This window comes from Melozone crissalis, unplaced genomic scaffold (genome assembly GCF_028551555.1).
Source record: "Melozone crissalis strain CALT ecotype California unplaced genomic scaffold, PUWL_Pcris_2 ptg000004l_1, whole genome shotgun sequence".
Classification (NCBI taxonomy): domain Eukaryota; kingdom Metazoa; phylum Chordata; class Aves; order Passeriformes; family Passerellidae; genus Melozone; species Melozone crissalis.
In genome coordinates this window covers 30052670-30076391 of record NW_026535782.1, presented here as the reverse complement: position 1 = coordinate 30076391, position 23722 = coordinate 30052670, and the positions used below count along the sequence as shown (strand labels likewise).

General features: G+C 35.6%; 1 protein-coding gene across 8 annotated transcripts in view; it reads right to left on the bottom strand.

Moving 5' to 3' along the window:
* NAV3 (neuron navigator 3) overlaps positions 1-23722 on the bottom strand; it is a 507738-nt gene that overhangs the window by 153741 nt on the left and 330275 nt on the right. For all 8 annotated transcript variants that reach the window (XM_054271027.1, XM_054271063.1, XM_054271035.1 and 5 more), the window contains one exon: positions 2712-2784. In XM_054271027.1, coding sequence (XP_054127002.1) covers positions 2712-2784 — 73 coding nt within the window. The remainder of the gene's footprint in view (positions 1-2711; positions 2785-23722) is intronic.

Here is a 23722-nt window from a genome sequence, read left to right as displayed (position 1 = left end):
CCATATGACTCCCATTACTTTTTTAGCTTTTTCCCAGCCTGAGAGGAAGATTTTACAAGGATGTTGTTACTCTTTGCTGATAAAGGATTTCAGTGACAAAAAGAAACCTCAGAAAACTTTAATGAAATTATCTGCAGCATGTAGGTCTGTTCATAACTTCATTATTAATTTTCTTTGGCACTGACCATCTTGGGAAAGGTTTTTATTAGACCTATAGACTTGCAACCTGTCATGCAATGCCACAACCTTTCTGCCTTCCCTGCAAATCAAAATACTGAGCTGTGTGTGCTGCACAGCTTTCCCAGGGAAATTTTCAAGTTGAATTTATACAAAGTTACTGTCATTTTCATGTCTCTTAAACCAATAGGAGTAGGTGAAATGTTAATACATATACTAAGGCAGTAAACACTGGAGCTTTTATGCTCACAACATGTTCTTCAAAATCAAACCTAATCCTGGACACTGAAATATACTTTTCAGAATGTGAATTTGTTCTAAGCAGCCAGACTTATTCATCTCCTCTGTGAAGATGCTGCAGGATCTTTGATTAGCAATAAGACCATGAGAGTTATGTAGAACTTTCCCAGAACAAGTAAACTTTTTAGGCAATATTACTTTTGCAGTCATGTTGGTTTCAAGGAAGATCACTGTCAAGGAATACAGAAAATTTGTATTTAAAATTATCCAAAAAGACCCCTAAAAAACCATGTAACTATCCATTTTAAGTGGCTCTGTTTTGAGAAGACTCCCAGTATGTGACACCAGTTTATTTACTCTTATCATTTTGCATGACTTCATGCTCAGAAGAAGAATCCTTTGTTAAATCCCACTCAATATTTTTCAATCGTAAAATTTTGCTCTTTTCGTGCTCATATATTTGTTACTATCTTTCGGGAAGGATGCTATCAGTAACTTTTTCTTTCCTAATTTTAACAGAGTTGAAGTGAGAATATTTCTCACAACCAAAAATTCAGAAACTTCTCATATATACTTGGAAAATGAGAAAATATTCTTTGTATCAACTGGATAATTATTCATCAACTGGGTCCTCAAGCAGAGATTTGGTAGCCAAGATTTGGTAGCCAAGATTTGAAAATTACTTTTTTTTTAGACCTCTGTTCAATTGTCAAAATGAGGTCATAAAATGGCTGTGAAATCTTCAAAACTTGTTAAGCTAATGGTTTATTGTTCTGCAACCTCCGTGGTCATTAATAAATGATCCAGTAGTAACAAGACACTTTTACCAAAGCTTATTACAAGAAACTCAATTTTTTCTCCCCCTAAAAATTGTAATATTCAGGATTATACACAGTAAAAATGGTATATTTAAGGAAATCACACCTCTGCAGGACTTTGAAGAATATCATTATGAAGGTAGTAGTGGATTTACTTCAGATTCATGACCAATTGTGTAACAGCAGAATTAATTTTGATTTTACTTCAGCTTTAAACATTAAAATTTGGTTTTTAAGAATAAAGAGCATTTTAAATCATAGTCCTTGCACTTAGTTCTATGTAGTACTATTGCTTTTAGTAGCATATGAACGTAAAACTACACAATTGAAGCATATATCCTATTACAATTATTTTCTAAAGTAAAACAAAGGTAGGAATAAAGGCATTGCAGAATGCAGACAGATTCTTATTTTAAAAAGTACAGAAAATACATCATATACCATGTCATGACATATTGATGAGTATGAGAATAATGAGTATCCTCATAAAATAAATTCATAATAAATTTTCACTTTGACAATCAAGGTGAATAGATAGTACACATCATGTCTGTGTTGCATGTGTAAAATCCTAGATAGGTTCAGATGGTGAAAGATAGTAATTCTGAGTTAATTTCACAATCAAATAGTGGTTAGCATTCCAATTTTTTTCTCTATGCATCTTCTAGAATTCAACTGAAATTAGCATCTCTGGAAAAAAAAAATCCTTCCAGCTTTTATTTATGCTACAAGCAAAATAAAAGTACAGGGATGCATCTCTGGACCTGTTACCTTCAGTGCCACACCTTGCAGAACTGCTTGATTTGCTACATGACAAAGACATGTACATTTTATTAATTCACTTGCCTCTTACATGAACAAGGCAATATTATGTAATTATTAAGACAACTGGTATTTTTAATGGTTTTTATTTATTATATTTATTAATTTAGTTTCAACCACGTTAGGTAATCATTTAAGGTGACTAATACAGCAGAATAACTGAAGCAGCAAAACCATTCACTCTTTGACTTAATAGGAGACATCAAAGGAATACTATAATTTTCAGACTCATCTGGACAGCATTACTACTAATAATAAATTTGCTGAAACAAATAGTCTTCCCTGGGTTTATTTAACTGAGCAGGATTCTTATGTTCTTGTTTGCTATTTTGAATCAAATATATGAAAAATTTAAAAAAATGTATGCTCAGGAAGTTCTGTGCCTATCTAATATTGTGGAGCTAACATTAAAAGATTAATACCATTGAGAAAATATTGTTTTAAAACATTGTCTCAAGATTCATAAACATTGCATTTCTTGGTTCAATTTCAAGGGAAAATTAAAAGGAAACTCTCACTTGTTATCATTAATCTATATCTGCATGCTGTTCAAGACAGCTGGAGCTTGGTATTTAGGTGCAAGTGATTTGTGTTAAGAAATTCAGTTTTCAGAAGAAAATCTTGTTATTTGTTCTGATGATTTGTTTCTCTTACCTTCTGCAGAAAGACCTTGGACATTTACGCCTCTGGCTGCCAGAAAGCTAAGGCAGACATCAACATTCTCAATCTGCAATATGAATAGAAATAACAAGCAGGATAAGACTATTTTACAAAACACAGAAATGTTGGGAGAAGGGAAAAAAAAAAACAAAAAAAAACTGCTCAGGCATGAATACTTTACATTCATTGCATACTACAGCTCTTTATCAAAGTTTAGCAAGAATGATTACTGCTAATTGGGGAATCGAGATAAAGCTTTCATTGTCTGCTTTGGTGCTTAAAACAATTCACAAATGCCCAATCCAGAATGGCATGCTGGCAACTCAGCAACCCACCTAGTTAACATAAAACTGGATTTTATATGCTATAAACAAGCAGCAGTAAAAGCACTCATAGAGAATTGGACACTGAATATATATCTGGAGATGTGAGCAGCTGAGTTTACTAAAAAATGTAAGCAAAAACAGTGTAAGCAAAGGTACTTGCTTGGGATGATGTGGGATTCTGCGGAAATGATATCACTCACTTTAGTGGTTGTTCCTCTAATTTCTTTCCTCAGAAGAGTTTTTGCTTAGTAAAGAACATGGTGCTGGCTTCTCTTGGTGATTTATAAGAAATCTACAGCTACCACAGAGAGCTTTAGGTACAAAAATGTAGCCTAAATGTAGATCAATAAAAGGATAAAACTTCTGCCTCTAAAATGAATAATAACAGAATTAGACTGCTTTCATGCATCTATTTCTAATACATGATGGAGATGGGGTGCTCCAAAATGTTCTCAAGTCACCATCCTGAGCTGATTACCCCAGTCCTTCTGGGACCTCTGAAGGAATAATCAGCTATAAACATAAAAATTACTATCTTTGTCTATAAATATGCTGCTATGAAAACAGAAACAATAGGTATAGAGAGAAGTTTTGTTTCAAGTGGCTTTAACAAGTTTGATTTTAAAATACTATTTTAGGTTGATGCATTTATTTCAAGGCAATAAGGACCACAAAAATAAAACAGAATTTGAACAATATATTTTAAATGCCTATTATCATTGGAGAACATTAAAAATAAAGCAAAGAATATTCAACACTAAAAACATAAAACTGCAGTAGCTCAAGTCCATGCAGTTATTTCATCTGAATGTTGAAACATTTTACAAAGTCTCACGTCAATTGTTTTCAACCATCAAAACATAAGGGGTATATTCACTCCTTGAAAGAAAGCTACTTGATCCTTGGCAGTATCTTTTCTCACCTAGGAAAGAATTGACTACTGTCATCTTTCTACATTGGATTCTGCCACTGTTTTCTGGAAATGGTAGTAGCCAAAAGGATTTAAATATTCTTTTTACTACTGACCCTAGCAATATGTATTATGAGTCTACAGACTGTCTTGATCCATGGGTATAAATGTATAAATTTATAAATATTGAAAAATATTCAGATCTGCTCTTCAAGGACAATAAAGGTTAATACACTACGAAACACATTTTTAGAAGTCTTTTCAAACCTTGATTTCAAGGGCATACTAACATTTACAGTGAATGATAAACAATATTTTTACTGAGTCAATTACAGAGGAAAACCAAAACTCAAAGTCTGCAGTTAAACTAATGAAATTTACTAAAAAATTGGGGTCTACCATAAAGCTTTCATAAATCAGTTTAATGGTGTCACCAATTTTCACAGCTTAGAATGTGGAATAATCACCCTAAAATCAATGGAATTACTCCAGCTCTGGCCCAGCACAGTCACGGCAGCAATCCAGGCATTAACCGGCATTTTCTTAAATGTTTATGTAGTTTTACACAATGAAGAAACGCCAAATTACCTAATTCTGTTAATACATAGAGACATGACATAACTAAATCAGCTGCAAGTTGGCTGCAGCTAAAATAGGAAGATCTGGTTCTTCCTCACCTCCTCTTCCTCCCAGGTGTGAGGGCCCTGCTGCTGCTGGGCTTCAGCACTTCTCTGAGCGCACCCGGAGCTGGCTCCGTGCAGAGAACTCACCCAGCAAAAAGGCAAAGGGATTTCAGTCATTCCAGTTTCCCGTGCAGCCAGAGAAGTGCAGGAGCCCGCAGCGGGGTGGGCGTGTCCCAGCCTGAGTAAAGTGTGGCTTGGGAGAGGAAAGGGGAGGTGGGAAGGAGGGACAAGGTGGATGGTGCCATTTCTGGTGGCAGTGGCAAGGCACTGGGCTGGCTCAGTGCTGACGTTCAACCAAACCCCGGAATCCGTTGAGAAAATTGTGCACGTGAAGAGAATATTTCTACTCAACCTTTAAACAATGTCAACTACATAAGAAAAAACTTTGAATGGAAATATCTATGCTGTGAAAAATTGAAAAGAAATGAAGATTTGGTGGGCTATTAGCTGCATTGTGTCTTTGGACTTTCAAATCAACCATAATGCAGTATCAATTACTTCAAAGATGGGAAATTCAGCTCTATAAGCACTAGAAGTCAAAGGGAGGGGGGAAAAAAAGAAAGAAAGAAAAATCAGCACAGTACACCAGCAGCATAATAACCAGAACAATATTTTCTAACACATATTCTAGTTTAATCGAGTAATTTTTGATAATGGGCACAACCCCTCTGCAGCAGTTCAGGAGACCACAAATACAAGAAAATCACAGTTAACAGGAGAATATTTAAGCCCTAGTGTGGAAACATCTCAATATCTATCTGCAATACTGAATAATAGTAAATAATAAGCCTACTACCTAAACCTTCACATACATTTAGTGAATAATACCCTATAGAAACAGCACCTGGTTAATTCACATGCTTACTTTTACAGCATGTGTCTCTGAAACTCTCAGAAAAAATGAATCATTACCACTAACACCAATGACTCAGTATGCTGCAGAACTACAAAGCAAATTCTGTTTGGCATCAGAGTTCACCAAGAGAAGTGTAACAGAAGCCCTGAGTCCAAAGTCACCCCTTTGGTAGGGGTGTATGAAGCAATAGCAGCGGCCAACTTTCAGACAATAGACTGGGGTTGCACTGTTAGCTTTATAATAAAGTCTTGTTTTGACTTGTGAATTGAGCAAGTTTGGTGTGGCAACTCACAGGCCCATAATACCCTGAAAATGTCAGAAAACAACTCTTGCAGTCAGTTTTCTGATAATAACTGCAGTTACTGTACAACTCTCAGAAACTTTTAGGGGATTCCATGAGACATGCATTAATATGTTTTTGGGTTGTGTTCATTTTCTTTCCACTCCAGTCTAGAAAATGTTAGCCTTAAAATTGTCCCATTTTGAAGCTCTCAGTGTGTCTCCAAATATTGCTTTAATTACCTACTTCTTGCCCTGGCAAACCACAGTTATTCTTTGAACTCAAACCCAAGCAGCCCCAAACACTTTTTCTTCAAACTCACTCACAGATGAGAGTAATTTTGCAATTACAAAAGTTCCAAGAGATTTCAAGCAGCTTCCATTCCTCAGTACTGTTCCAATCAAGAGTGGTATGAATTCCTGAAGCCTGTGTTTATATAAGTAGTTATTCACTGGGGTAAACTCCTCCTAGAGCTGACACTGTGTGTGTAGAATTGTGCTGCTCATATATCAGTGGCTGAAGATTTTGTGGTGTAACACAACACAGACACCAGACAAATTTTGTACCTTACATATGACCACAATTCTGTAGTGAATTTTGCTTGCAAAAAGAACTAGTTTATAGCAGAGATTATGTTTATCATTATAGTGAGCTGTATCACGAGAACTACAAGGTACTGTAGCAGATGATATTGCTCATTACAGTACAGAATTCAGGATATACAGATTGACTCCAAATCTTACAAGTCACAACAGAGAAGAGTCTCAAATTTGCAAATTTGTTTGTACAGATACATGCTACCAAGATCAGACTGTTTCTGATGATAAAGTTCTCCACCGCTGTCAATCCCTGATTTATTTTTTTTTTCCAAGGCTCTTATTTTATATTAAAGATTCAAATGCATGGAATAAATGCAGCACACTGAATAGCAGAACTTAAACACTAAAAACTTTAACAACTATAAATAGCTTAAATAATTACCAATATAATAAACCTTCATTGCCATATAGACATTTGCCACTTAGCTCTTCAATCAACACTACATGAAATTGCTTTCCAGAGGTAACAAAACTCTAATTTGGAAACCTAATCACCTCCTTATCAAAACTCAAGGATATTATGTCAAATTCTGAAATGTATCTCCTGCATTGTGGGTAAAGATACACTTGGCAATGATGATGATAATTTAGGAATTAATTTGTGGGCATCATCAAGTAGACAACCATTTGATGCTTTTTAATTAAGGCCTAATAGGTTATGCTTACAATATATTAAGCTTTCTTCATAAATCTGATCCTTTTTGATAGTATTCATACACATAGCATCATGAAAAAAGCATCTGGGACACCTAACACCATAAATACTAGCAATCTCCAATATATTTTTACACTGGTATGTAAGGGGATAAAGTTCATATGAAGATGTAGAAATAAACAGAAATGTTGTCACAGCTCTGATAATATTAATAGATTAGGTAGCATGCAAAGAAGATACATTGAAATATGTTTACACATATGATATTGCATAGTTGTGGGTAACCTGCTTTTGAGGGAAAGCTATTTGAAATTTATCATCAGAAATAAATCACTAAATCAGACTCAGAGACTTGCATAGTAGTAGTACTTAGTACACAGCTGATTTACAGGAAGAGCTCATTTGTGGGATGTACTCTCCAGTGACTTAACACATAGAATATGTCTATTTATTCCTATTATTTTTGCTGTTGCCAAGATTACTTTTCATCTCCTTTGTCTGAAAGACACTTTGTTCACATGCAAAAATAAATTTAATTGTGGGATGCTCATAAGACGTAATTATTACTAACATAGCATTATGTTTCTCTGTGTGTATAAGAAGCTCAAAAAATATCTTGCTTTGACTAAACCCCTCTTATTAATTTTATGACAATATAGTTTACAAGAACACATAGCCACACAAGTTAGTTACTGTTTGCCTACTTTGAGCTGGATTCTTCCTGAAGAATGGGATACCCTTATAAAAACAACAAATTATTATAACCACATAGAGTTTCTATACATACAAGCTCTTAAATGCTCATAATTATTTTGTCAGCAAAAGTAAAACAATTATTTCTGTTAGCACTTCATTCAGCGCTATCTTCCACAGTTCCATGTGTGTGTTTTGACATTCTGATTCGTGACCCAGTTCCCAGATAAAATTTGGCAAAGGATTTTCCCTGTAGAAGTTTTGTAATGTTGCTGATGATTGATTAAGGACATCCATACAAATAATATTCCACAGAAATCCAGTGAATCACATTCATACTCACTTTCCAAAGAACAGAAACTCCACAAAACTCTTCAGTATTTGATGCTTTTATTTTCTTTTTAATTGCAAATAATAAATAGTACTCTTTGAGATTGATATTATGATACAAGATAGTATGTGTCACGATAACTGTATTTAAAACACACTTTACCAGCATGTTTCTTCCTAAATGTCCCCAGAGTATTTACCTGAACTGAGAAACATACATTTGAATCTTCCTCTTGCATGGATATTCATCACTAATAAATTTTGTGGAGGACTTAAATGAATGCAGAATTGGAAAATATATTATTGTTCTTACACATCTCCTCCTCTTTCAAGTCCTGGAGCACTAGCAGAATCAAAATCAAATAAAATTCACACCTCACAGCTAGATACCTAGACTCTAAATATTTACAATTCACACGTTGCATAAAACTATTAACATTTAAAGAATGTAAAAGCAGATACTATTTGTCTGATTTTAACAGGAATCAGCCATGTAAGGAGATGCATGAGCTTTTGAGATCTGGTTGCTTACTCAGTAGGTTAAGTGCCAGTGAACTGGTCTCAATTGCAGGCTCTAGAATAAGCAGAGGTTCAGGCAAGCAACTAAGACATCTTCATGAGTAAATAAAATTATTTTTGATGGACATGTTGGAGTTGGTAAGAGAACTAACTTTCCATATATATTTAGCTATACAGAATTCTCTGGGGAGACCCTGAGAAGTATTTCAAGGTGGAAATGGCCTAAACTCTGATTTTCCTATGTCTAATAGCAGTAAGAGAATTGGTCACGTACACTCTCACAAATACATGGCTAATCCTCATACACACACTACCTAAGACTATTCTTTGGCCAAATATATAAACTTTCACAACCTGCTATGCCCATAGGTGTTCTCAGAGATTTAAAAGGACAAGTTTATTTCACTTTCTGTTCTTAAATGACTCATCCATTGCACACATTGTGACCTGTTGACAATTCACTTGTTGTGTGGGAAACACCCAGATTTTTTGTTTGCTTTGTAATTTTGTTCCTTATGGGTTTTCTTCCCAGCTGGTTTCACTAGTTTGTGTTTATGTTCTGCCAGTCTTTAAAACAAACAGCTAAAAAGTTACAAGACAGAGAAATAGAAAATGTTTGCTGTTCTATAGTGCCATGGTTTTAACCTCGGTTTTATCACTCAGATTATTTAATAAAACCAGGCTTAAACCTGACTTCATAAGTGCACATTTAGCTTTTTTAAACTATGTACAAATGGACATATGTCAAATACTTCCTTCAAGCAAGTCAAGAACTTGCTCCATTTCAGTGATAAGGGAATACATTGCTCACTACTTATGAGCATGCTTGCTTTATACATATCTGTATGCAACATGATTTTTTAAAGCTGAGTATTGGGTGCAGAAATACATTTTTGATAGCTGACTTATTCTGAAGAGATCCAACTGAAGAGCTCAAAAGCACCATCCAGATTAAAACTGGTATACAAAAATTGATTGCTTCCTTATCCACCTGCCTATCCATTCTTCAAATGCTGCATATTCAACAGTGTTTGGGAGTCAATGTGATTCTTAAATTATTGCATAAAGAATATTCAATAGTGAGAGTTCCCTGGTTTACACTATAAAACAGATGTTCAGCACATCTGAAATTCTGCTCATCTCTTTAGAGAAATGTGCAACTGGTAATATAATTAAAATATGAAAAAAACCTAATGCCTTTTTAATTGTACATGTCCTGTGGGATAAAATGTAGCTAATCCATAAAAGGTATGCAATTATGATTTATTTATTATAATACATGGTAAGATTTATTTCAATTGTTTGTAAAAGTAAAAATCAGTAACCTCAATCATTATAACAAACACCTTCAATGCCATGTACTCCCTTCCATTTGACACTGTTGTTGATTTACCTGCTTTCTGTGAAAAGCGATCAAAAATTTTACTTGCAAAACCATCGTACCATTTTCACTACACTGTAATATTGTATGTTATCCCCGATAGCTGATTCATAGGTATTCAAAAAGAAAGATCCTTTTTCAAATTTAAGAGTAGGGTTTCAAAGGGGACAATGTGAAATAGATTCATATGGACTCATTTTGTGAGTATTATAATGGAACTATCACAAGCAAGCTGATTATTTTTATATATATAGTGCAGTTTAAACTAGTTTAAACACAAGTGAAGAGAAAGAGATCTGATTTCTTGTCTCTTGCATATTCATAGTTGTATGTCCTTATTAACATAGAAATGTCTTCATACTAAATTAATTACAGACTCCTAATTTTAAGCAAGACTGTCTAAAAGTTGTATATTTCCACCAAGATTCCTTGTGAAGAAAGCGTACAAAGTATTATTTTGTAATAATTTTCTTTTTTTACTAATACTACATAATAAGGACACTTGGAATAGCAGAGAATACACACAAATTCTTCCAAATCTGAAAGTAAATGCAATGGAAAGAAACGTGGCCCAGAGTAATGCAAAACTTATAATGACTCTTCTGAGGAAGCTGCTTGGTTTTAAATTTGCAGTTCCTGTGGAAGATGCTTGTATGGCAGGCTCCATGTTACACAGTTCCCTTGGCCACAGACTGCTGAGACTGAGTGAAATTTGCCATGAATTCTCAGTTTCCCTTGTAGAAATGGAGAAATTTGAAGAAAGGGAAAACTGGGAGATAAACAAGCTCTCCAAAATCATGTCATTTATTTTCTGGTCGTTTATTTCCTATAAGCTCCTGCCATAGCAGCTGACTGGATTAACTTCTTGTGACTACACTGGAAGGTAATGTCAAGTTTCCATGGGTGGTGTATATTAGAAAACCCACCCAGACAAAACAGGTGTTGAAAGTCCTGCTGGGAGATGTTTCGTGCATTCTGCTGACTTGCTGTTGCACGTGGCCTAGATTAAGGCACATTCCATATTTCTATCAAAATTATGGCACGTTTTAGGAGGTTAAGCAGAATACACTGACATACAGACACATTCAGCTTAACTCTTTTGTAGCAAACTCCTCATTATTTGCAATAGAATAATATAAGGAGCCCTTAATAAAAGCATCTATCAGTGAACCATGTAGCTTCATTCCAGAAAACTGTTCCAAACTAAGCATTGACTTTGTAATAAGAGACCATATATGAAAATTAAAAACTGATTTACTGAAGGCATCTGGGGAGAATTTTACCTTAGAGAATAATAACTACTGGTATGTAGAAGGCCTCCCAGGCAAAAATTTTTAGGAAATGATACAGGAGTTATTTAATTATTAGTTATTTTTTGAGGAAAAAAATGACAATCTTATTTAAAACTGAAATAGCTTCCACTTCCTTTTCCAAGAGATGTTAAAAAACACGCACATCAAATTCCTCCAATGTGCAGTCCAAACATGAAATATGACCAGTAAAACCAGAAACGTGAAAACAAATTAATTTCTCAAGTACTTGGAGAATTCAACAGACATATGTACTGACCTGCTGATAAAAGAATGTATGAGGTCACTACTGAGGTCAAAGCATAAGCTGGGGTGTGTATTGTTTTTAAGAAAATGGTACAGTGGGAATTGGATCCTTTCTGGCATAAATTACTGTCAGCCCTGTCAGGAACACCAAAGCAATAATAAGTGCTGCAAATTTTTCACCTAGCTCCTCACTTGGTGCTTGGAAACCTTAGAGTGAATGTGAGATAATTTCTGTAATAGCAAATACAGAATACAGTTTGTTTGTTTCTGTCTGTGCATATCAACATGTTAATGAATAATTTAAATAAAAAACAACCCTAATCATAATTTTTAGATGGCCAAACAGATCCTTATAAGTATCTGCCTGTCATTTTCATGTAAAACAAAAAAACGCTCTATCCACAAACACCAAAAACCCTGCACCACATAAGAGAATTGTGTGATAATGGTGTGAGCTTTTTTAATCACTCTTCTTTCTGTTTCTTGTCTTGTCTTCATTTGCTCTCCCCATATACAGTAGTCTCTCCCCATCTCCTCTCCCCTTTTTATACAGTAGTCCCTGCAGCAGACTTTGTAAAGCACAAAATCCAGTAATGGTAATTTCTGAAATGCTTTTGCACTACCATAATAGAAATTGTGAGAAGAAAGTTTTGGATTTTTGATTGGAATATAGTGCTGGGTTTGAACTCAGAAAACCATGGATGTATTTCAATACATTGCACAAATTTCTTAGAAAGCGTATGGCTGCACAGCAGAATGGATCAAAAAAAAAGGGCAAAATTCTCTTCGAGTGTCTGCAAATAACTTGCTACTTCAGGACTCATCTCTATAGGCCTGAGGCCACCACCACCATGAAAGAGCCTTATACATGCACTAAGAACACAAAATTGAAGATAAATGCTATCCTTTAGGGAGGATCTTTTTTTAAGGCAATGATAAAAAGAACTGTGTGTTTAAACACAGTATTTCTTAAAGCAATGCTCTACTCCAGTGAGCCTTTTAACCTTTTTTTTTAAATTATGCAACACTTCTGAGTCAGCAAGGTACCAGTGTCTAAATATTTATGGAACTTGGCAACTTCTGAAAACTGGAGTGCAGTGTGAAAAAGCACACTTCTTTGAAACAGAGGAGCTTCTCTCCATTAGGTCAAAAAAGAGTCTACAACAGAGTCTTCATTTATTAGATTTAATTAAACCTTTGAAAGAATTCCAGTTCTCTCCTTCACCACTACTTAATGCATAGCAACTTCATTCAGCTCACTCAAAAAAAATAGCTTTTAGAAAAAAGGGCAGTACAAGCAATTAACGGAAACGGAATTAATCCTTTAAAAAATAAGTAAACAAGTAAACTATGAGGCATTTCACTTCATCTCTTGAACTTTGCAACTGGAATCCATCCAGATGCACTGCGTGCTTTCTGAACGCACCAGAAGTCATAATGCTACAGCTTGTGCAGGAGAGACACTAACAGTTTGCTCCTATCCATCTGGCCTTCTGATTTTATAAACATTCAAAGTTTTTTTTAATTAGATATATTTTTCATATTACCCTGGGAATAGTTATGGAATTTATGGAACATACAGTATTCGTAGAACATTGAGCTCATCAAATGAAAAGGGATAAAAAATACTTGTTATAAACACCCTCTAAAAGTACAGCCTAGAGTTTTCTGTAGGACTAAGGTTATGTGGCTAGTCCTCTGGCTGGAAATTAAATTCCTTGGGAAGATATGAATTAGAGAACATAGGTTACTAGTTTTCCTCTATGTTTAGTTTTTATATTACTTACTCAAATTGATCTAAGCCCTAAAGAAAAAGACAAGAAAACCTGATGGTGAATTGACATCACAGGTTATTAAAACCATTCAGATTGAACCAGATGGCTTTAAAACCCACAGGGATAATACAAGAGACTCACATTCAGGCTTTCACTTTTGCTAGTGTACCTGAGCATTGCATTTCAAACCATGTTTAGCATACATGGGAATATGAGACCATGCTGTATATGTTTTCATGCCATGCTTCTAAACAGCTTTCATGCTTGCTCATTTCTACCCTTTTCTCATAAACATGGTAAGAATTTTCCACATTTTCACAAGATCTTGAGGCTAGATTCTTGGTCAGGGACAATAAAAGCACCTGGAACCAGAGAAGGCAGTGGGGTATCTGCTTGTAAGCTCAACAGGGTCAGATTTTTTTTCTTGACTTCTCAGCCAAATGCTATAAGAGAAATATCAGAAGTGCTCAAGCCTATAAAATGAAGCCTTAACAAGCACTTAGGGCTTGTTGTCACATCACTTCCAACTGTAGGCAATGAAGTGTAAAGTGTGGGAGGAAACAACTTTTTAAATAGTCATCCAAGTGTTTTAAAGTTCCAAAATACTGCCAGTTTTACTTGAAGAAAAGCAAAAAAAAAGCATTTTAGAGGAACTTTAGAGGGGGCACATATCTTGAAATACATTAATTCATACGATGCAACAATCTAAATACTTCAAAACTGTTTATGCCAAGAAATCTAAATAGAAGCTTTATATATACAAGAACTGTGAAAACACCCTTGCACATGTGTTTACCCTGGAGTGTTACTGCTGATCTGTCTATGAACTAAGTAAGAGCTCTTACCAAAAGAAAAACAACAAACACCTAATTTAAAGTTGTTATTGGGCAGAATTACTGAGAAAATCTGTGTGACAGGCAAAACAGCTCATAGAGCTGGGATGCTGGTTAGTTAGTTATATGTACAGTTAGAATACAAAAGACTATATCTAACTCTATGAACTCTATGAATTATTTATGAAAAAAATAATTAACATGAACTATTACATGCAAATAGGTCTCAGTTCTTAAGTATGGAAACCAAGGGAAAAAGAAAATTCTTGTGGTGCTTTTTTCCCCTAGAAGAAAAAACCATTTGTACAGTCCCATTGTAATTCCAAAGAAATACCGAAGAATCAAGAGGTATGAATAAGCCAAACAACCTTCTAATTAGCTGCCAATACAAGTCTAAACAAAATATAATCTAATTGTGGTAGAATTAAAGACTGCCAAAAGCTACAAGCTAAAATACAAATATATTTCACTTTCAGGAAGACTTTCAGATTCACCTTTCAGAACTTTGCAGGTTTGGTGTTGATCCGGGATGCCACCTGAAAGAGTTGCTTGGAACTGCATAGGTAAACAAATGCTTTTAAGTTGATATAAACAATCAAAAAAGCAAAAAATATTTGTGATCAGTTTGTGAGATTGACGATAACCTTGCCAAAAAAAAAAAAAGAAAAAAAAAATCTTGGACAGATGCTGAAAATAGATGCTGAAAATGAACCCTGCCCAGACTAATACATATCCAGACACTGGCCCAACTTAAAATAAGTTCAACTCTAAATAAGTAAACCTCTGATTTATGTCATGTGGTCATCTGTTGATCATATGGTCAGCAGACTCCTCAGACTAGGAGTGTTTTAAATAATTTCTGCACATCAGATAGCTGCCAAATAAATTACTGTATTTATATTTATACTATTTATTTCTGCTGAAACAAAAATGGTTGTACTGTATTCTAACTATTTATGTATTAAGTTTCAAGTCATAGTGGGTTTAAACAGACAAGTTACATTAAAATATAAGGAGATTATCTTAATATTTTAATTCACTTGATCAAAAGCCTTTACATGAAAAAGGATTAGTTTACACTGTTGAAATAAGCAGTCTTTGTGATAACTTGCTTGTCCTACAGTTAATTTAAGCCAATTTATCCATCTGTACCTTAACAGCATTGTGTATAATAAAGTTTATATTTTGAATTAACATCAGTATTTAAGTCCAGTTCAAAAATTGTCTAAATTTTTACTAAATCCGAATTTCAAGTGCCTCATGCTATCTGGTGCCACTTCAGAGTGGTCAGATCCATGGGCTCTTGACAGCAGGAGAAGGCTGCCAGAGCAGTTATTTCAATGGTGAAAAATCCATAACTACTCTTGATCTGGTCCCATGGCTGTGGGGACATGAGACATTTTTTGACAAATACAGGATGTTTCATTTTGACATTTCACGGAAAATATGGTGATTACAACAGTAGTCCATAAATATACACTGAAAGAGCAGGCAAGGAAGTACATTCTAACTCCCTAACACTGTAATTTTAGATATTGGGATAAGAGGAGGAGAATGAAGGAAAAAAAATGCCAGGGTCAATTGTTCTTTTTAAGTCACTCCTCACATTGTCATGCTCAGAGAGGGAATATTGACCTGATAGACCACTGCTGTGTGCCAGTCACATGTGCCAGCAATAGCACGTTGGGGAGAGGCTGTGAGTGGAAGGGATTTGCAGCAGGGTTCAAAGAGGAGTTTGTTCTTGGAATAAAATTAATGGCAAATAAAAGCACAAGGTTAGGCGGGTTAGTGTGCATAGAAGTCAAGGAACTCCAAAATGGTGAGTATGTAAAAGACACTGTAAAATCAAGCAGAGTTGGCATTCTTTCCATGAAACCAGTTCACATTAAGCTGCAGCAGATGCAGGCAGCTTCTGTTCCGGCAAAGATCAAGGGCAGAGTGAGAAAATACATCTGGACAGACCACAGTAGTTTCAATAGGCACCTACTTTCATTCTTTCTCTTCCTTTTCTAACACTGTAATGGTATTGTATTCTGGAAGTTAATGCAATACTGTCGAAAAACCAAACTTTTTAAGGCAACACATTTTTTATATTTTACCTTCTAACAGGAGAGCAGGGAGAGGGTGTCAAGACTTTCTAATGTACGTCATAATTTTAAATGTAGTAAGACAGGATAACTTTTGCTGCCACATTAGTCTGTAATTAACAACTAGATTGCTAGGACATTCTGTGTTACTTTATTAGCCTCATGTCTTGAAGTCTCTTTGCTGTAAGACCCAAGTTTTAAATACCAGGTATGTAGAGTGGCTAAAAGATGACGGAGAGCCCAGTACTGTCACCTAGGCATAATAAACCACATAATACCTCCAAAAGCTTGATCATTTGTTGGATAGTATTTATTTTAATTTTAAACATATATAAGTAGAATAAATTACAAGAAGGGTGTCTTCTTTCTTCCCTTCTGCAGCTAAACTCACACTACAAACCCTGTTCCACCCTAACATTGCTAATTCCTTTAATTACTATGGAAGCCACAACTTGTTGCTTTCTGGCACCCTCTGCTGCTTTACACATTACACCACAGTCAGCATTTTATGGACAGTTGCACAGTTCCTGTGTCTCCTTTAAACCATATTCCCAGTAGTTGCATTTCCCAGCCCAGCCAAGTAAAAGCTGATGATGCTCCTATCTGCTGTACGAGCAAATGTGCCCTCATTTATTGTTTGCAGATGTTAATGCTTAATTCTCAAAATCTGTCTAGTAGCTCTAATCTAAACTTAATCTGTACTCACCCTAAGGAACAGAGATGTTAGTTCTGGCAAATGTGTAGACAAGTGGCCATCTCATGCTCTCACAGAGGTCCAGATAATACAGAAATTCCAAGAATTTTAAAAGTTCCACAAACTTTGATTCAAAAATGAGAGGCAGAGAGACTTAAATACCTTTGAAAAGTGAGTAAAATCATTGAGTTCAATCAGAACTGCACAAGGTCCTTTACAGAGGCGCACGGCCATGTGTGCAAGCCACCCATTAATACACACGGTCACATTGTTTCTCAAGAGACTTGCATGTTACTGAAGCCTCAGAATTCTCCACTGTCAGGAGAGGCAGTGGCAGATTATTTTAGGAAGAAGGATGAATGAAAGGCTGGGTACTTCACCTCAATGTTAAGAAATGTTCTTTTGTGAAAAATCTACCTCTCTGCGGTAGAAAGCTCTACAGACACAGAACAATAACCTTCTCCAAATAACATACAGCACTCAAAATTATGAAAGTCTAAGCAGAAGTGGGGGTGGTTAGAAAATATTTAAATAGAAGTCCTCAACTATAACTATAAGAGAACTGGCATTTTGCCACAGTTCCAAAATAATCAGACATTTGAAAAAATCTAGAAAGCTGACAAAATCTCAACATTACCAGAAAGCCTTGTTTGGTTATACTGTAAAATAAAACCACTTCAGATACATTGTTTATTTTCTTGTTCAGCTTAAATATGCATTTTTGCTGTTCAGCTAAATATAACACACTTTCTTCTCTATTTTTAAATCCAGTAAACATTCTAGACATTCCTGGTATTTATAACATACTCTCCCTATAGAAGACGATAAAAATACACCATCATGAAGCAGACATATTTACTGTAATCTGCTGCTGCTATCTGGGAAAAATCTGTTAATATCGTATACCACAGGTGCTTTCTAGAATGTATGTCATAGTCAATTTGTGTGGATGTATTTAACTGCATGTTTATGTTTAGAATTTTCATTGTATTGCTATTACTGGAGGCTTCAAGGCCATTTATTCCTCACCTCCTTGTCTAAGCATATGCATTGCCAATATATATTTGTTCTATTCCAAAACTCCAGGAAATGTTCACATGACATTTTTGAGGAAAAAAAAAAAAAGAAAAAAAAGAACCACCACAAAAGCCCAACTAAAAATTGAAGAGCATGGAAAGTTAATTACAGGTGGATGAAATGGAGACTGTAAACTGCACCTCTTCAAACAATAAATACTTCAAAGTGTACATCACTCATTAGTTTTCAAACATACTGAAGCATTTAATCTCTGTGTGTCCTCCCAATAGAGTTTAAGTCAAGTTTCTGATTGATTTACATTCCTGACAAACTCAGCTGAGGGATGGGGAGAAGAGATAGATGGGTGAGGTGGTCATATCTCAGGGGCTTGAGTGGCATGTTCCAGATTGAGATTGAGGGGAGCTGGGTTTCAAGGAACTGCAGGGAGGAGAGGGAGGAGGAAGGCACTGTTTGAGGGAAAACAGGTGACTTTAAGGAACAAAAAGATCTTATAGTGTTTCTGAAGTGTCTACAGAAGCAAAGTGCGCAAAACCCTAATTCCAGTCCTAACCAAGCAAACTCAACTATAACCTAATGACTCAGTAGATTTCCTGGAGACTGTATGAGTATTCATCACAATATATGTACTTTTCATTACATGATTATTTCATTAACATCTAGATGAGTTATTCTCTTATGATTCTACACAGTAATAAGACAAGGGATTTGTAAGTATAAACAAAAGGCTAATAACAGTGCCTGATTTATCCTTCATGAATAATGTACTTCTAGCCTAGTAAAATAACACTCAGGATGTGTTCCTGCAGCATTTTCTTTTATGGCTTCAGACAGTCAAATGTGAGTGACTCAGGGGAATATGAATCTCAGTGCCTGACACCAGTGAGTAACTCAGACCTATTCTGTGAAGAGGGATTGTTATAAATCTTGTGGTCCTTTTAATGTTCTCAAATGTAATGTTCTAAATGTAAAGAGAACTGCTTGTTTCAGTGTAAAATAAAGAGGTCTCACAAGAAGTGAGAACCAAACAATATCAAAAAAGGAGATTATTTTGTTGCCTTTTCCTCCCCTGCCTTTCTAAGACAGCAACATTCTTTAGGCAAGATGAATGAAGGGTTCCATTCTTTATTCACTACTAATTTCACACTTCCAGCAGTTCTTCCATCCTTTCCTCAGCTTCCTTGTTCTCTCAGAGTAAAATATGCTTGGTCTACCAGAAAAAGGCATCTGTTACTCTGTCTGTCCAGCTGTCATCCCATCTATATATTCTCCTAAATTTCTTCAGTTCCCGGAAATTTTAGGGTTTGTTTACAAAAACACTTGGAATCACTCCTCTTCCAGTTCTATGCTAAACCAGTTTGCCTCTCATCTTACTGAAACTGGCTGTGTTAATATCAACAAAACTTGAACCAAGAATTCAAACATCTACACCCTTGAGATTCAACCATCGTTAACACCTTTAACCTTGCCCTTAGAGAAATCATTCTCTTTCTTTCCTTTAATTTCTCCATTCATATAGTCACAATTATTCCAAAAATGTATTCTTATATAGACTCTCATTATTCTCTTTATCTTTCTTCTTTTGAGGTTATATATATATCTGGTCCTGATACACTAATTTTCATTTTTACTCTAGCCATTATGTCAAGTTAATTTCATCTGAAAACAAACAAACAAACAAAAATTTAAGGTATACACTAATGAAGATTAGTTATGAAGTTACTTCCCTTAACTATCCTTCAGTTTGCATTATCTATTTGCAAATTTTCACTGTACTTGTATCAACATACATTGCTTTTTGCCAGAGAATTTTTAAATTTAATCCTCTGGCACAGAGGATTACATAAAAAAGGCATGAGCCCCCTGCAAGGCATACACAAGTTTATAAAATGGCTTTGTTGATGTCTAAAATAAACAAGGAAACTCCAATCCTGAAGTTCAGCTTCTAAAACTTTGTCCTGCACTCATCATTTGTGATTCAAGAGCTTGGAATATGGGAGACTCCAGTGATAGTTGACTTCAGTATTCACTGAACAGCAAACAAGTTACAAATGCTCTGAAGCCATCTTGTATATTATACACCGAGCAGTGGATTGCAAGGGTCTGGATGTGTCAAACATGCTCAAAAAAGTCTTCCCTCAGACAGCTGAGGACAATCGCTGGGGAAGGAGGTGGGAATGGGATTAGTTCCTAAAAAGAATATCACACCCTAAACCTACCTAGGAAATGAGAGAGCTTGTCTAAGAAAGAAGGCTAGTTAGGACATGCTCCTGGTGATGACAGTATTGGGCCCTTGGGTTCTGGGAGTCCCAGAGGAGTTAAAAGTTTAATGTAAATCACCTACCTAGTGAAGAAACTCACAAAGCACAGCTAGTTAGGCAAAAATATGTACTTGAAATTGGGAAATCTGAATATGTATCAGGTTGAGGAGTGTCATTTCCCTCACAGAAAAACATCTGCTTATATCCTTTCATAATGGAGCTATATCAGCCTTGTCTGCTCTTCCACATAGAGCTGCAGTGTTGCAAGTCAGGAGAGAACAGATTGTGAAGAGAAGTGTTTGTCACCAGTGTGGCTCTAATGTGTATTTAACCCACAGTTGCCCCCATAAAATTTTTATTGCGTGAGACTTAAGTAGGCCAAACCACAAGAGTTGGATTCAGAAATGTGTAATTAACAGGTAAGCAAATCCTTGTGAGGCAAGACACCAAAGAACATATAAGCTGTGCACTACCATGACCTAATTTTCCCAGGGAATGGGGATCATGATGCTTCTGCCACCACTTAAAAAGTCCAAGGAAGAAATGCAATTGATGGGAGCTTGCTAATTTTGGGGACAGGCTCACCTACACCAAGGGCAGTGTCCTCATGAAATGCCCAGCTGGACAACAATCTGGATTGTTGTAGAACAAAAGTGTACACAAAGTGTACACAAAAAGTGTAGATAATATGGTCTGAATTTTAAAAAAAGGGAGTCATACAGACGTCAAAAGGGGTCATATAGGTGTCACTGCAGGAAGAAACTGGCCCACACATTAAAGGAGCTGGGGTTAGTTTTCAGAACTCAGATTTAATTCCCAGTTTCCCAAGGGACCATATTTCTTCACTCAGCCAAATTTCTGTATATATTTCAATCTGTTACGCTTGCATGGAAGGCTCACCTGAAGCTGCTGCAAAGCACAGAAAGTACATCTTGAACCCACACAGCCAATTTCACCAACAACTGCACCAGCAAAGCCAGGAAATTCTTAATACAGTTTAAAACTGTGCAGGGCAGGAAGAGCTCACATGTGCGCCCACTTGACAGTGAACACAGGGATGACATTTTCAGGCTTCCTGTTCCTCAAACACACAACCATACCACACACATTTTCACGTGGAATTCATGAACCTTAGTAGAAACCTCAATTCTTACTTTATATACAACTACCCTGTTTTGCACAAACAATTATTAGACACAGAATATCATGCTGATGTTGTCATCCTTGGATATTGACATTCATGGACATGGATGGGTGCTATTCCACAGTGTCTGCCCTGCACATCCGTGTCAGAGGAAGTTTGAAGGACACATGGCACATTTAGCAGTTGGAGTTTCCACCCATTTATCCTGTCCACAGGTTGACTCCTTGTTAAGAAAAGATCTGCATGCACCCCATCCTCTTCCAACCTTGTCCTCCTCCAGAGAAAAACCCAAGCATACAAGCAGAGCCACCATGGGCTTCTGCAGGACTACAGGAACACTACGGAGCACACCAAGCTCAATAAATTACAAAGCAACATCTACTAGTATACACACAGTATTCTTGTCTGTCTTTAGGCTTCAGACACTTTAACTTTCTCTGTCACAGAAAAAGCTCCCTGGTTAAGCAGAGACTGATTCACCTACTCTTGTTATCTTCCTCTTGTTAACAAACACAACTTTTCTTCAGTCTCATACAATAAAGCAAAATTTTTGGCATTCTTCTGTCTCTTTTTACAAAACATTCTAAACTTAGCATCTTTTTGAAGGCATTATTAATGAAATCAAGAACTGTGTTGTAGAAATTATCTTGTTAGTTCTAAACATAGTCACACTAATTCCCACTTTTATAAGACATACTGCTGCTAACTGAAAATTGGTGCTAGTTCTGATAACTAAAGCTTTTTAGTAAAGATTCTTATCAATATGGCAATGTTCTACAGCTCCAACACCTTTTCTCTCCTCCCTGTTTTCCAGGAGGAACAAGACGTATTATTAGTGAACTCAATTTTCTCAGTAGGACAGCAGCATATCTATATTCTAAATCATAAAATTACCTTTGATGCATACCTTGGGTTGTAAAAACTAGTAGAAAAGCGTGCCAAAGATCCAACTGACAAAATAAAAAATAGTCTTCATTAAGTGCATACAACAACACTAGTAAACTCTTTAATAAGAAAGGTCTCTCCAGCACTATCATAACTATGAGAAAACCCCCGCTGCCAACAAAAATTAAAGACGCTTTTGTACCGGGATGGATATCAGCAGAGACAGCTCTTGTGGGAAGTAGCAAGAGCTAATTCTAAAAAACACCTATTAAGGCAGCATTGATCTCTGAAGGAAAAATGAACTTGAAGTGCAATAAACTAAAAGCTTTTGTCAACTTTGAATTTATTTTACCATTTATGCCACTGACAGCACTGTAAACTATGTGAGGAAAGAAAAGAAACATGAGTTTTGAAAAAGTCACTAGGGACAAAATTGAAAATCTCGCCATTAAAGGATTTTCAGTCCAGCACCTTTTGATTCTTTTGCATTTTCTCCAACTACTCCAGCATGGACTGAATTGGTATGTTTTGTGTGATTACTGTGTGTTTGATGTGATATGTTAAAAGCTGAAACACTGGAGATTTCCCATTATGTTTATCATTTGCTCAAGAGGAAAAAAACCCCAAACCCTGAATGCTTTCTCTCTGAACAATTAGATAAAAGCTTTATAATGTATTTTCTACCAAAAGAAGCTATCTCACTTTTTCTAACGATGGGGGAACTTAAAACAAAAATTAAAGAAACAAATGAGTTATAAAGAAGCAGAAAGGAATTAGCTTTGGATTTTATCAAAAGATAAACCCATAAGTTTCTAAACAAAGATGATATGAAATGTCCTTAATTGATAGACTTATGGAATAATCTATACAAGGAAAAGATAAAAATTAATATGGGATTATTTTCCATTGAAGGGATTCAACAAGATAATGAAAAAAATAGAAGTTCTATATTGCTCCTTGGAAGCATAACTGTAAGGAAAAAAATAACCAAGACTCTACATGACCCTCCAGACAGACATATGCTGCAATACACAGAGGTTTAAAGCCTTATTGTATTTACAAAAACGATTCATAAGTAATACTAAAATCTTTTCACCACAGTAGACTGACCCAGCAAACAAGCAAACCTCCCAATTTTCTTTCTAATTTAATTTACTTAAAACTTCTGAGGTTTGAATATGAGATAATTTATCTCAGATACTCAGGTTCTGTGTGCAACATCAAATGGGTTAACATAATGAATCCTGGTAAAGTTAACTATGCAGAAGCTGGATGCTGCTGGGCTTCACAGGTTTTTAGTTGTTATGAACTTGGACCTATGGAGCCAATTCAACTTGTCTGCAAGTATTTATACATCAATGCCAAAATGAGCACAGCGCACAAGACATTGCAATAGAACTAACTAAAGAAAACTAAATATTTTATATACATTTAAAATAAACATTAAAATATGTTTACAATTTAAATTCATTAACAGCTGAATTGAGATGCCTCAATTGAAAG